At 42.9% G+C, this 13,722-nt stretch overlaps 1 protein-coding gene and 1 pseudogene across 8 annotated transcripts in view; one reads left to right on the forward strand and one right to left on the reverse strand.

The window, feature by feature from the left end:
* Positions 1-5,793: 5,793 nt before the first annotated feature.
* Positions 5,794-13,722, reverse strand: part of UNC13B (unc-13 homolog B) — a 352,877-nt gene continuing 344,948 nt past the window's right edge. For all 8 annotated transcript variants that reach the window (XM_075839917.1, XM_075839926.1, XM_075839936.1 and 5 more), the window contains 5 exons: positions 13,242-13,322; positions 12,818-12,965; positions 9,951-10,043; positions 9,147-9,306; positions 5,794-7,349 (listed from right to left, as the gene is read on the reverse strand). In XM_075839917.1, coding sequence (XP_075696032.1) covers positions 7,064-7,349; positions 9,147-9,306; positions 9,951-10,043; positions 12,818-12,965; positions 13,242-13,322 — 768 coding nt within the window. In that variant the 3' untranslated portion in view covers positions 5,794-7,063. The remainder of the gene's footprint in view (positions 7,350-9,146; positions 9,307-9,950; positions 10,044-12,817; positions 12,966-13,241; positions 13,323-13,722) is intronic.
* LOC142722488 (U2 spliceosomal RNA) lies at positions 7,928-7,994 on the forward strand (annotated as a pseudogene).

The following is a 13,722-nucleotide window of genomic DNA, read 5'->3' on the forward strand; positions in this document are numbered from 1 at the left end:
AGGAGACTTTTCTCCATTTGAACATGAGGAAGGGTACCATTTGTTCGATCAAAAAAGTGCTTAGGGAGTTTAATGGGCGCTTCTAATAATGTGTATAAGATCTGGGGCAAAACATAGGTATTAACAATATTTTTCCTGCCCAATCATGAGACGAAGGGGATCTGGAGCTGTGAGAGTTGGACATTTATCTTATGTAGTAGGGGTTTGAAATTATTGGAGTATAATTCATTAGGGTTCGAGGAAACCGTTACTCCCAGGTATTTGATCGTAAATTGGGGCCAAGAGAATGGAATCTGTGGCTTCAAGGCTGTAATAGTGGACGGTGGGGCGCTAATATTAAGTACTTCTGATTTTCCATTAATAATTTTAAAGTTTGAGAGGAGCCCAAACTCATCAAATATGTGCAATAGTTTTGGGAACGCCTGCATGGGGTTGGTAATGAAGACTAGCAAGTCATCTGCGAATGCTGCGATCGAATGGGTCTGGGAACCGACTTTCAATCCTTGTATTTCAGGGGATTGGCTAATTTTCCTAATCGGTGTCTCCATTGTCAGAACGAAGAGTGAAGGGGAGAGTGGATACCCTTGTCTAGTGCCATTGTTTATTTTAAAAGTAGGTGATAATGTGCCATTTATTCTTAGTCTGGCGTGTGGTTCTCTATATAGCGTAAGTATAGCTTGCACAAACACTCGGAAAACCCACTCTCCCCAACACAGCCTCCATGTATTGCCATGAAACCCTGTCAAAGGCTTTCTCAGTGTCCGTTCCTAATACCACTAATGGGATATGCCGTTTCTTGACATACAAGCTAGCGTTAATCAATCTGGTAGTGTTAAATTTCCCTTCGCGTCCAGGCACAAAATCTGTTCTGGAGATATAAGTTTGGGCAACAGAGGATTTATTCTGTGTGCTAATAGTTTGGCCCACCACTTCGTGTGAGCATTGAGAAGTGAAATGGGTCTGTAGCTTTCACACCTCATTGGGTTTTAACCCTCCTTGGGGATTATAGTGATAAATGCTTCTAGCATTTGGCGGGGGGAGCAATTGACCCTGGAGGAGGGAGTTAGAGTGAAAGAAAATGCAGGAGTAAAATGTCAGAAAAAGTTTTATAATACAGGATCGACACTCCGTCAGGACCTGGGCTTTTTCCTCCATGAATTGTTGTAATAACCTTGGAAATTTCTTCAGTCGTGAAAGGGGAGGTGAGGACTGCTTGTTACGAGGATGAAGGACTGGGCATATTAATGGAGTCTAGGAAAGCTGATATTAGATTCATCTTGTCTAGTGAGTCCTGTCTGGAGTTCAATTCATGTAAATTTGTGAAATTCGGATGCGATATCTACAGTAGCAATTCCACCATCGCTCAATCATACACCCGTAATGTAGGATCTTTCTATCTGTTTCTTAACCAATGCTGACATTATCTTGGATCCTCTATCACCATGAGCATAATATTTGTGTTAACGCCTTAGTAGGTTCTTTGCAGCTTTGACTTTGGGGAGATCTCAAAGTTTATTCCTGACTTATAAGGAGATCACTCTGTGCATCACAGAGCCTAGATCTTTTGGCTAGGTTCTCTAGAAGGAAGATTTGACTAAGGAGCGAGTTCATCTTTGCTGTACGACTTTTTAACTCTTGCGCCTAAGGCTATAAATCCTCTGATGTAGGATTTGTGGGCTTCCCATGAAATCGGCCTTGAGATCACCTGAATGTCATTAAAGCCGAAGTATTCCTTTAGACAGTTTTGTAAGAATTAAAAAATTTTGGGATCACCTATCAAAGTCTCGTTCAAAGACCAGGTCCAGGACTTAGTTGGTAGAGAAGCAATGGATAAAGTCACTGAAACCTGGGCGTGGTCTGAAACAGCTACTAGTCCCTTGACATGTCTCTATGAGATATAGAGTCTATTGATTCTATGAAAAGTACCATGCATTTGGGAGAAAAAGTTATAGTCCCTTTCGTTCGGGTATAACAATCTCCAAGGGTCTATGAGATGCATGTCAGATAGGTTCATTTTAATTTTCTTTGTCACTCTTGTGGAGAGGGAGGGAATTTTAGCTGTGATGTCTAGTATAGGGTCAGTTATACAGTTTAAAGTCACCTCCTACAATCAATAAGCCTTCTGCAAACAAATGAAGGGATTCGAGGGTGGAAGCTAGCCACGCATTGTTATTCGTGTTAGGAGCGTACAAATTTGCTAGAAAAATCCGAGCATTTCCTATTTTCCACTTTACAAAGGTGTATCTCGCATCAGGGTCCAGTGGGTGAGCAATTAGCGTGTAGGGACTGTGTTTATTAATCCCAATACTGGTACCTCTAGATGCAGATGAGTACGTGCTGTGGAACCATGTCGGGAAAAAAGTGTGTGAAAGTGAGGGAACATTGGAATGACGGAAATGTGTTTCTTGTACAAAACATGGCCGGATAGAACATGGGAAGAATACTTTTCCAAAATATTGAGCAAACAATACACATCACAGGAACTGTCAGTACAAGGGAGTACATTGGTTATCCGCAATGTCACAGTATATAAAATCTCAGAACTTATTGTATTGAATGGGAAGAACGCAATGAGATAAAATCACATTGCAATTAGGGGTAGAATTTTAGTGGGCGTGGTCTTCCAAGAGACTTGCACTCAAGGTTAATAATAGCCCCTTAAATGCCGTTAGATGTGTGCCGTATAAGGGTAAAACTTAACAAGTGCTATACATTAGGAAAATAGTCTGCTTCGTCATGAAGTCATAGACTAGACCTGTGGAGAAAAGGTAGTAACGGATCTACATAGCAAATAATATGAACAGACTCGTGTAACCTGAGAGAAAGGAAAATTGGTCATAGATGAGACAGTCAATTCTTCCTCCAGGTAAAGTTGATAAGTGATTCAAGTTCTACGTGAAATCTCCAGCCCAATCTTTAGGGTACTGATAAGTTGCGGTCACCAGATTTGAATTTGGGAGATTTCCCTTTGGTGTAAGTGAGCCAACCGTCTTGTTTCGGGATATCCAGAAAAGGTGTTTGAAGACAGATAGGCAACCAAGATGGGATGTCACGAGTAGGAATATCAAGTCTATGCCAGATTTTGGAGATCATCTGGGTGTTTGATAGTAACTTGTTTTACATCGCACATGTTAGCAAGCCCGAATGGGAACAGCCATCGGAATGGGATCTTTATAGTTCGCAATATATCTGTCAGCGGCTTAAAGGGTCTCTGTCACCAGTTTATAACTTCCCTATCTCCTACCTAATCTAATAGGTGTTTTGATGTGGATAACTACTGTTTTTTTTAAAACTTATTTATTTTTCGATTTATGCATACTTTTTCTAAATGCCAAACTCATGAGATCACGCGGTCATGTCACTTCCTACCGCAGGTCCTTCACCGGAGCGACGGAAGACTGAACAGAAATCACCTCCAGCCGTGACAGGATATTTATCCGAATCTGCAGTGGCTGGAGGCGATGTCTGTTCAGTCTTCCGTCGCTCCGGTGAAGGACCTGCGGGAGGAAGAGACGTCACAGCGTGATCTTGCGAGATCACGCAGTGCTATGAATCAAGCTGGGCTGGAATGAAGAGAAGTGTATGACGTCACTTGGTGAATGGAAAAAAAAACACCCAGTTGGGCATTTAGAAAAAATTTCCATAAATTTAAAAATGTTCATAACTTGGTCAATAATGTGTTTTTTTAAAAAAAACAGTCGTTATCTACATCAAAGCGCCTAATAGATTAGGTAGGAGAAAGGAAAGTTATAAACTAGTGACAGAGCCTCTGATAATCTGATCGGCGTTGTAATATAGATAAGTCTTTTTTATTTTGAAAAACGATCATTTTTGAGCAAGTTATGAACAATTTTAGATTTATGCTAATTATGGGAAGATATATGCAATCATAGTTCTTTTGGATTTATGGAACTTCTTGTAGGTTTGAACCAGACTATGCTGGATCAACTAGACACAGAGATTGAAACCATACAATCTCAGCTGAACTTAAAAATGACATCAGAAGGTCTATGTACTTTCAATCAGACACTGGAAGAACAGTTAATAGAATGGGAAAAAGAGATTAAAGAAACCAAATCGAAAACGTTTTCCAGTGATACTAATGACTATGCACAGAAAAAAGTATATAAATGGAGAAAAAAACATCTTTGGACAAAATTAAATCGCTCTATTTCAGTAACTTCATTATCTTCACAAAGTGAGTCTGAAGGTGGGTCCCGTCAACGGACCTACCATTCTTATGACACAAGACTAAAAAGAAAAATAACACAGAAACAAACATCAAACAAAAGGAAACCTGGGACGGGGGAATCCTCCAACCATCTCAAGGTAATTAATCTTTCCTCGCATAGTTTTTCTACTTCAGACATGGACGTACTGGAAAAGGGATTGACTTTTTCCCCATGTGCCCGATTTGATAGTTTCTCTGCAATAAAAGACCTCCATATTTTTGGCAGATCTTTGATCTATAAAAAATTCTTTCATAGGCCTGAATTTGATGAAACTTTTACAACCATCACGGAACAACAAACCCTACACAACTTAGAGGAACTGTTGAAAGAACAAGAATATGATCCTTCAGGTAAAGTTCCTTTATCTATAAGAGCTAAGTCTAAACGTTTCCCTGCAATGACTATCTGTCCAGCGGTAGATCTGTTTGTGAAATCTGTAAGTCGTGAATTTGCGTAAATACGGGTGTAACACGGATGACAACGGTAGTGTAATGTATTCCAACTGTTAGTGTGACGTTACAGTCACTCTGACAGTAAGTCTACGAAGACCAGCCAGAGGTTGGTCCTCATAGGCTTCAATACATGGCAGACCCGGAGGCTGTTGTCTGGTCTCTGGATACCATCACAAGCATCAGCAACCCCCACAATTGCATGGGGGCTGCCGATGTGCTACAAACCCCCCAAAATGTGGCGACCGCAATCGATCGCCGCATTTAAGGGGTTAATTGCCTATATCAGCGGCGATGGCCAGCTACGTGGAAAGACGTGGAGAGATTTATTGGGGAATGTGAGATTTGGGCCTGCAATAAAATACCCAGGGCTCTATTCTTTGGTCAGTTAACCATTACTCACACCCAGGGGACCATGGGCTCACATACCCATGGAATTGTCGAGTTGCCCACTTAAGGGGGGCTGGATACTATATGGGTAGTTGTAGACAGATTCACAAAAATGTCATGCCCGGCTTTCCCTGTCGCTACACTGTCGACCCTCTTTGTCCAGCATGTGGTCAGGCTCCATGGCATACCAGAAAACATTGTGTCAGACAGGGGCTTCTTGATGTCTTTTTTTTTTTTTTTTGCTACTTCAAGTATTGCTCTGAGCTTCTCCACTGCTTATTACACAAAAACTAACGGCCAAACAGAGAGGCTGAACCAGACCTTAGAGCAGTATCTCTAGTGTCGCAAAGGTTTCTGGCGTAGGCAGACTGTGCATCTAACAATTCCTACCATGCATCCACTTTCTTCCTTCTTCTGTAATTACGGGATTCATCCCAAAGCATTCTCATTTACAGGGGGCATTGGCCCTGGAGTTCCGTTGGTCAGACAGAGGGTCAGGATGCTGAAGTCAGTTTGGAATAAGGTCCATAGAGCTTTAGGTACAGATGCCCTTCGTGTCTGCTGAGGGTGAATCTAGGGGTTGCACTGTGTACTAAACAGGCACAGGCTATAATCCGGTCCGAATCATATGATAGTTGCTGACCAAAAGTTGACTAGAGGACAGTTATTACCGCCAATCAACCTCGGTGGGATCGTGACAAATTACACAAACAGATGCGAGATGCTGCAATAAAGATCTTTATTGAGGACGGAGCTATGTGATCAGTGACAATGGCACTTACAATGACAAGTCTACATTATATTCTCACCCTTTACACTCAATGCACAGTTACGCCCCAAATGGCGGCTATTGTGCTGTACAGGCAGCACCGGGGAGGAGATGCAGTCTTATCAGGAGCAGCAATGAACACTACATGCCCGGGGGAAGGAAATGGGGGCTTCTCATGTCTGTACAATGTAGATTTTAAAAGGAGAGGAATTGTAGGGCAAAACTCAGCAACTAGGATTAATTACACTGTATAATACAATGACTGAAGGAACATTCTCCATCCTCGTGTCTTGTTCTTCTCACCCACAGTAGATCTGATGCTGAATGCAGATACCTACTCCTCAAATTAGTGCAAAATGTAACATAAAAAAAAAAAAAATTCTATCTACCTTTCAGCTGTAAGAAAACCGGCGCCTGTTGCGGAGCACCCGCCGTGCGTTATATGGCACATTATATATATTTAGAGAGAGAGTTATTGTAACACTTCCTCCCTTAAAAGTGCATTCTCCCGACTTATCATTAATATAGACTAAAACTACTATACCACCGGACTATGCAAAGTTCTCTCAGGAACAATTAAAAAAAAAAATAATTGCAGTGAGAGTATACATACATATATAAAAATAAAAAGATGGAGGTCTACATGTAGAAAGTTACAACTCCTCCTTAATGAAGATAAAATGATTTGACCTTAAAACAAGTTTTTAAATATGTTAAATAAAAAATAAAAAAAAGACAACGACAAACAAAGTGTAATGCAAGGTGATAAAAAGATGGAGGATGAAGTTGGGCTTCGGGGGACTGTTGTTCCTGAAAACCACATAACCGATAATTGTCTTTAAATGCTTCACGTGTCTGCGCCTTTAAGAACGACTGAACTCCACATCTGGACGTAGCACAGTCCTGCACCACAGCCAGCGGCGACTTATTGCCTTAACAGCCAGATAAATAGAACAGCAGGTGATCGCAACCATCGCGGGACGTCCAGAACCCATCGCTCCTCAGAGGGCAAAATGAGTAATTTTATATAAATATCTTATGTACAAGATGCCAGACGCCTTCTGCTTACTGAAGGTTTCCGGTGGCATCAAGAAATACACAAAAATAAATAATCTGCGCAGCTTGCTGTCAGCTCCTGTCCACTTGTGCAACCTATCGGACAGGGAACTCAGAGGCAGCAAAAGCTGAAAGAATTGGCACATAAGAGAGGACACAGTCTGGGTTCAGCTGGCCTCCTCTGTAGAGCGGATCTCCGACTTCAGCTTGACAAACTCGCGGGCAACCTCGTCATTGGTCCTTTGCGAGAGAATGCGTAGGATGGTCAGTCCGGTTTCGTCCATGTGGACGCGGCGCCCCATCGGACACCAGCACGCACAGCTGCCTTTGTCAGCAACGTCCCGCAGCTGAACCACTGCTATTCCTAACACGTGGTCTTCACGGGCAAAGCAATAATCCTTCACACACACCTGAAGCTCGTAGCACTCTGGTCCGTCCTCGTTACCCAGAATACTAGACAGACACAAACAAGAATTAGTCACGTAAATACCATAGCGGCAGCTATCTTCTACGACACTGTAGCATTTGATGAATTGAAGGGCAGCTTTGTTACAATCAAGTTCCTGCTCTAGTTAATGGATAGACTACATTGCCAGCGACGTCACTGCTCTCTAGTGAATGGATAAGACACATTCCTGGCGGTGTCACCGTTCTCTAGTGAATGGATAAGCGGAACTGTTGTTATGTAACCAGTCTCTAGTGAATGGATAGACTGCATCATCTGTGATTCTATAGTGGATGGATAGGCTGCATCATCTGTGATTCTATAGTGGATGGATAGGCTGCATTCTCAGTGATGTCACTGCTCTCTAGTGAATAAATAAGCAACAGTCTTGATGATGTCACCAGTCTTTAGTGAATGGATAGGCTGCATTCTCAGTGATATTACTAGTCTCTAGTGAATGGATAGGCTGCATTCTCAGTGAGGTCATCGATCTAGTGAATGGATAGGCTGGATTCTCAGTGATGTCACTGCTCTGTAGTGAATGAATAAGCGACATTCTCAGTGATGTCCCCAGTCTCTAGTGAATTTCGCTTCTCGGCCTTTTGGCTAAGATCAAGTGTAGTACCTGCTCAAGCTGAGGTTAGTAATCATCTCTGCCGGTGGTACAGTGGCCATTGTAGGGGGATGACAGAACGCTGAGGTGAGGGCAGGGAACCACAACGGTCATCGTTCTGGTGTACGCATTTGGTTTAAAGGTACCATTTGTAGGTGACCAGGCGACAGCCGGATCGAGGTCAGGAGGTCAGGTAGTTTGGAAGCCCGAGTTGCTATGTGCCCCAGGGCTGGTGACCCTGGGGTGCCCTAACTCACTGGGGGTGGGATCCCACTGAGTGAAGGCACATTTGCACGCACTCTTTCACACTTCTGAGCACACACCTTTATTCTCCCGGCCTTCTGGCTGGGAGATGAGGAATTTTTATACCTGGCGGATGTCCAGGCTGTATCACAGCGCACATCCACTTATGTAATTTTGTTTTTCACTGTGTGTTTGTCACATGATTTCAGATGCGGTGCCCTTTTGGGACCCTTCCAAGGTCTAGGGGGAAAATGTGTGGCCATCTGTTTCCGTTTTCCCCTGCAACCCGGCCTCCCTTCTTCGGAAGGGAGGTGCAAGTAGAAGAAGGCTCCAAGGTGGACACTGGGATGGCAGCCCAGGTAGAAGCCTCGGAGTGTTGTTGGGTCTCCCTAAGCTCCGGCAAGGGGGGATCATCGATCCTCTTGGCCTAAGGCTTGGAGGGTTGGGGAATGGTTATGCGGGGCCTCTCTCTTTTAAGAGAAGGGCTGCGATAGACTGCATCCTTGTGCACTTTTTGTGTGGCACCCCTGCACTTTTTTTGCACCTGGGTGATAGAAAGCACGGCTCAGGCTTTAAAAAAAACAAAAAACAGTCTCTAGTGAATGAAAAGGCTACATTCTCAGTGATGTCACTGCTCAGGATTGGCTGCATTCTCAGTGATGTCACTGCTCTCTAGTGAACGGATAGGCTGCATTCTCAGTGATGTCCTCGCTCTCTAGTAAATCGATATAGCTGAGAATGCAGCCTGTCACACTACTCATTAGTGAAGGAATAAGCGGCATTCTCAGTGAGCTCATCACTCGCTAGTGAATTGGTAGGCTACATTCTCAGTGATGTCATTGCTCTCTAATAAATGCATAGACTGCATGTGTTCTCAGCGATGTCACTGGTTTCCACATTTCTTGACACCCTTAATATCTATTCTCATTGATGACACCATTATACTCACAAGTGAAATGTTTCGTTATACTTGGGAGCCCAGTTGTTGCTCTTTGATTTAGTGGTGAACTTCCGCTTCTTATCGCTCTGATGAGGACCGATCATGGTAACCTCCACAAATGGTCGGAACATTCCAGTTGTCTGCCACTTCAGGTCATTAGCTGCAACCACTGTAGAAAAATAAGACACCAGTTTTAATAAGTTCACACCCCTACAGGCTGACGGAGGTATTGCTGAATTTGCTGACCACTTATGAAAATAACGTACAGTTTGCAAAAGTTTGTGAATTTCACACAAGCGTAGCTCATGAAGTTCTCGCTATTATTGCGAAGTAACTGTTCGTATGTGGGCTTGAACATATGTCACAATGCCTATTGGCTTTTTTTTTCCAGTGTTCGCTACTCTTTAGCACTGCTGCATTGGACCACTGCTCTAACCAGCTCCACCTTGGTTGCAAGACTTAAATGAATCTTCTTTCTTAGGTTGCTGCTCTGCACCTCCCCTATGCTTTACACTGCAGTTCTGATTAGCTTGTATATGCACTGGAGATCTCATTTCCATTACAGGAAAAGTACAAGGATTATAAACCACAAGCTACTAAACCATCAGTCAGAAAAAGATCAGGAAACTGCCACACAGACTGAGCCTGGAGACCTTGATAAATTGCTTGGTGTCCATTAGATAGTCATATGAGAAGTGCAGCTGTTTCCTGATCTTAACAGGTCATACATTGCAGCTCTGCCCAGTTCCTATATCTGGAGAGTGCTTATTGGACAACAAAAAGAAGTAATATGTGGAGCCGTGATCTCCGTACCTTTCACCGTCACCTTCTGTTCTCCGGTCCCTGGGTGTGTGAACAGATCTATTTGTATAGACACCTCTCCAACAGGATCGTCAACACCGGAGCCTGGGAAAAATAAAGATTGGTATAGAAGGACTGTACAGTGAGCCCGGTGCTTTTGTGTCCAGCCCACAGTAGTGATGCTTCTGCAGTTTGGTGGTGGATTTTTACCAGTCAGTAGGTATACCCGGGCCCACGTCCCAGTAGTTCATACACATCACACCTAAGGTCTGCATTTGAACATCATTGTACAGTTTAAGTTTACATATTAACGTTGAATAACTATGCAAATACTTATCTTGCACGGATCCTATACATCATACATATCCTGCCGTATCCTCCATTCACATCCAAACCTGCTTCCACGATGTTAGTTATTGGATTCCAAGTTACAGAGAGTTGCACACTTGTCAGTTTAGCGGAGATTTCTTAATGCACTGCACTCTGTGTCTTTGTGTATGGGAGATGTATTGCTTTCCTGAGAGGTACAGGTACTGGTGTAAACACGAGATCTCATTACAATGCGGCCACTGCTTGCGGTGTGCAGATTTAAAGCCCCATCTGAGAGCCAACAGGAGCCTATCTAATTGTGAATGCAGTTCTGGTGGTGAATGGAGTATAAAGCTGGCCATACAAATTAGATTTATGTCGGCCGAACTGGACGACCATCTAATGTGTATGCTGGCATCCCGACTCTACCCCGACGGCAGATGTTGGGGGAGGGAACGGTCGGGCATGTTGAAATTCAACATGCCCATTCCTTTAGTTTGCTAGTAGATAAGCTGCTGCCAGAGGAGTTCGGCAGCCGCTTTTTATCCCTTCTCCCCATTGAAAATACTTGGTGAGAGTCGTTAGGAATAGCTGTCGGCCGAACGATTATTCTGTTGACAGCTATCTGAACTGTATGGCCAGCTTAAGACTGGATGTAACTTAAGAGAAGTGAAATATTTGCTAAATGTCTTCACATTTTATATACATTTATCATGTAAAATGATGTTCATATGCGGTTTCCGCATAGTACACAGCAGAAGACGATAGCTTATCCCCGGTGGCTTGTATTAAAGACATGGAAGACAGAGAATAACATGAAGATCCGCCGGACACATGACGACGTCTACAATCACTACTTCTAATCTATGCACTAAATCATCCTACCGAATCATTCCCGGTTACATTAACACACGCAGCAGTGAACATGCTAGAAACCTACAGCCGGGGTTCAGTACAGAGATTAGTAGAACTATAAGTCCCAGAATGCTTTGTCAGGCAATGGAACCCCTTTAGAAGAATACAGTTTCAAATATTAAGTTCTACTTAAAAGGGGTTTAGTATTGAATATGGCCCAAGCCCAGCGGTTCAAGACTTCCAACTACTATTTCAGCTAGAATCAATCATCCTGTGCCTCTGAACAGCATTTTATAGTTTACATATAGAATTGATGGAAATAGACACTTTGAGTTACTTTGTAATTACATTATACGACCTAGAGTTACAACCTGTATTATTCACCAGAGCTGAAGTCCTAATTCTTCGGTTTGTTACAGGAAACAGTCAGCAAGTAGGTTAAGGACACCTCCAGGTTAACTGAACTCCTATAACGCATGGAGGACGGCTAGTTTTTCCAATATCAAATGATGGTGTCAGCACAGCACTTCCCAGAATCACCAGCGCAAGCTCCGTACACAGACTGAAAAAGCAGTGAATCCTGGGAAACTTCAGCTCTGAAGCATGCAGAATTGGAAATGCAGCTCTGAAGTATAATACAGGCTTTAACGCAGGAGATACGTAATGTATGTACACACTGACTCAAATGTTTGTTAATTTATTCTATAAATAAATTGTAAGATTACGTTTTTAAGGAGGACAAACCCTTTAAACAGCAGCTCTATGGATCCCTGTAAGATTAATTTAGAATGGTCGCAGGGGGGGGGGGGGGGTGATGTAAAGTGTCTCAGTGACTAGTATATAGGGTAGAGGGATTTGGTTGGTCTCTCTATAGCACATACTACAACGATACGGTCACACATACCCTTCTCGGGGTGAATGTCCTCATTAGCCGTATACCTAATACCCTTCCCATCATGCACTGAGACATGAATGTAAGAGACAGCAAGCGAGAGAAGAGGAAGAGAGAGTTATACAGAGACAAGCACAAGATCGACAAGCGAAGACAACGACATGCTTTACAGAGACTGACTGTCCTCAGCAACAGATGTAATCAAATAAAAAACCGTATGGAGAGAGAGGAAGTGTCGTCACAAGATCAGCGAGAGCGTGTTTTGTTTTTTTCAGATCTTTACATATTTTATGAGGTAGGACCTAACGATTTCCATTCCCTAAGTATCTGCAGAGGTCATTCCCAGCCCCCGCTGCTCACTCCATATTGCTTTATTTTTACACCAATAAAGGCCTCCTTTAAACTACATATATTGGTGAGAGGTTTTTAAAAAGACCTCCGTATAAAATAAAAAAACGTTATATTCTACTTATTCTAACATTGTGATGCTACATGCAAAGTGATGTCCGGTGATTACTGCAATGATTGTTCGTCGCAGTTCATGTGAATCATGTTACAATCATAACCGAGGCAGGAAACAAAAAGTTCATATCATTTTAGATAAATCTACTACAAATATATTAAAAAACATTTTTATATAGTTTTGTTTTTGTTTTTGTTTTGACTTCTCATGTTACTCTCAAACAACCCCTGAAAAAAATTCCTAAACACACAATGTCCTAAGTTCCACTTCGGATCCTTGATCAATAGTATCTGCCATTTGACCAGCAGGGGATGCTGCTCTACAGCAAATATTAGACCCCATTAGTGTCATGTACAATACCTTGTGCCGTCTGGGTTTGCACAAAAGTTTTGATGAGTGTATCTGTAGTCTGCGTATACAGAGACAAGGCATAGCGCAGAGACTGTAATTCCGGGCTTTTCTCCAGGAAGGTCTTCTTAAGCCCGTTTCCTCCTGCATGGAAGTATTGCTGAAAAGTAGGAAGTGGAGAAGCTTAGAGGACTGCAGTACCCAGGAAGAACCCCCAGGGGACACCATAGCAACAAAACACTAAATTCAACTCCCCAATGGACTATAAAGAGGTCGGATATAGGGCTCATCTGTGTGGAGCCCCCTCCTCTCCACTGGTCCCACACAGGTGTTGGATTTCAATTAACTGAGGACCCAAAAAACGACCCTAAAGCAAAGAGTGGAAGCTAAAAAAATACAGTCTAAGTAAGGACGGAACAATCCCTGCAGCACATACCTTGATGGTATCCAGAGCCAGATCCATTACAGCGCACTGCTTTGGGGTAAGACTCCGGGTCTCTTCTCTCACCATATGATCCTGTAAGGACAGAGGGGGTTTATAATAAATCACCACTGACTTCTCACTGCGCCGCACGCATCAGTCTCGTTTTCTTCCACTGCATACAGAGTAGGATAGCAGATCTGTGTTCTCCAATACACCATAATTGTGATAGAAAGACTAATTCACAAGTTGCGGTCAAAGTGCGAAAATCGCAGTAAAACCACAATATGACTGTGAGCCAGTGAGATCCAAATATAACCTACGGGCTCCAGTGGTGCAAACCTGGTCCAGACTGCAGAGGCTTACCAAAGCCACCAGAGGGCACCAGATTCCACTACACCCTGAGCCAATCTAGTCTTCCATAAAGGTGTATTTACACAAGCAGGTTTTAGGTTTTACTTTTCAGCTTTCAATATCTGTGTGTGATGTCAATAAT

The sequence above is a fragment of the Rhinoderma darwinii genome, chromosome 1, assembly GCF_050947455.1.
Source record: "Rhinoderma darwinii isolate aRhiDar2 chromosome 1, aRhiDar2.hap1, whole genome shotgun sequence".
NCBI classification, from domain to species: Eukaryota; Metazoa; Chordata; class Amphibia; order Anura; family Rhinodermatidae; genus Rhinoderma; species Rhinoderma darwinii.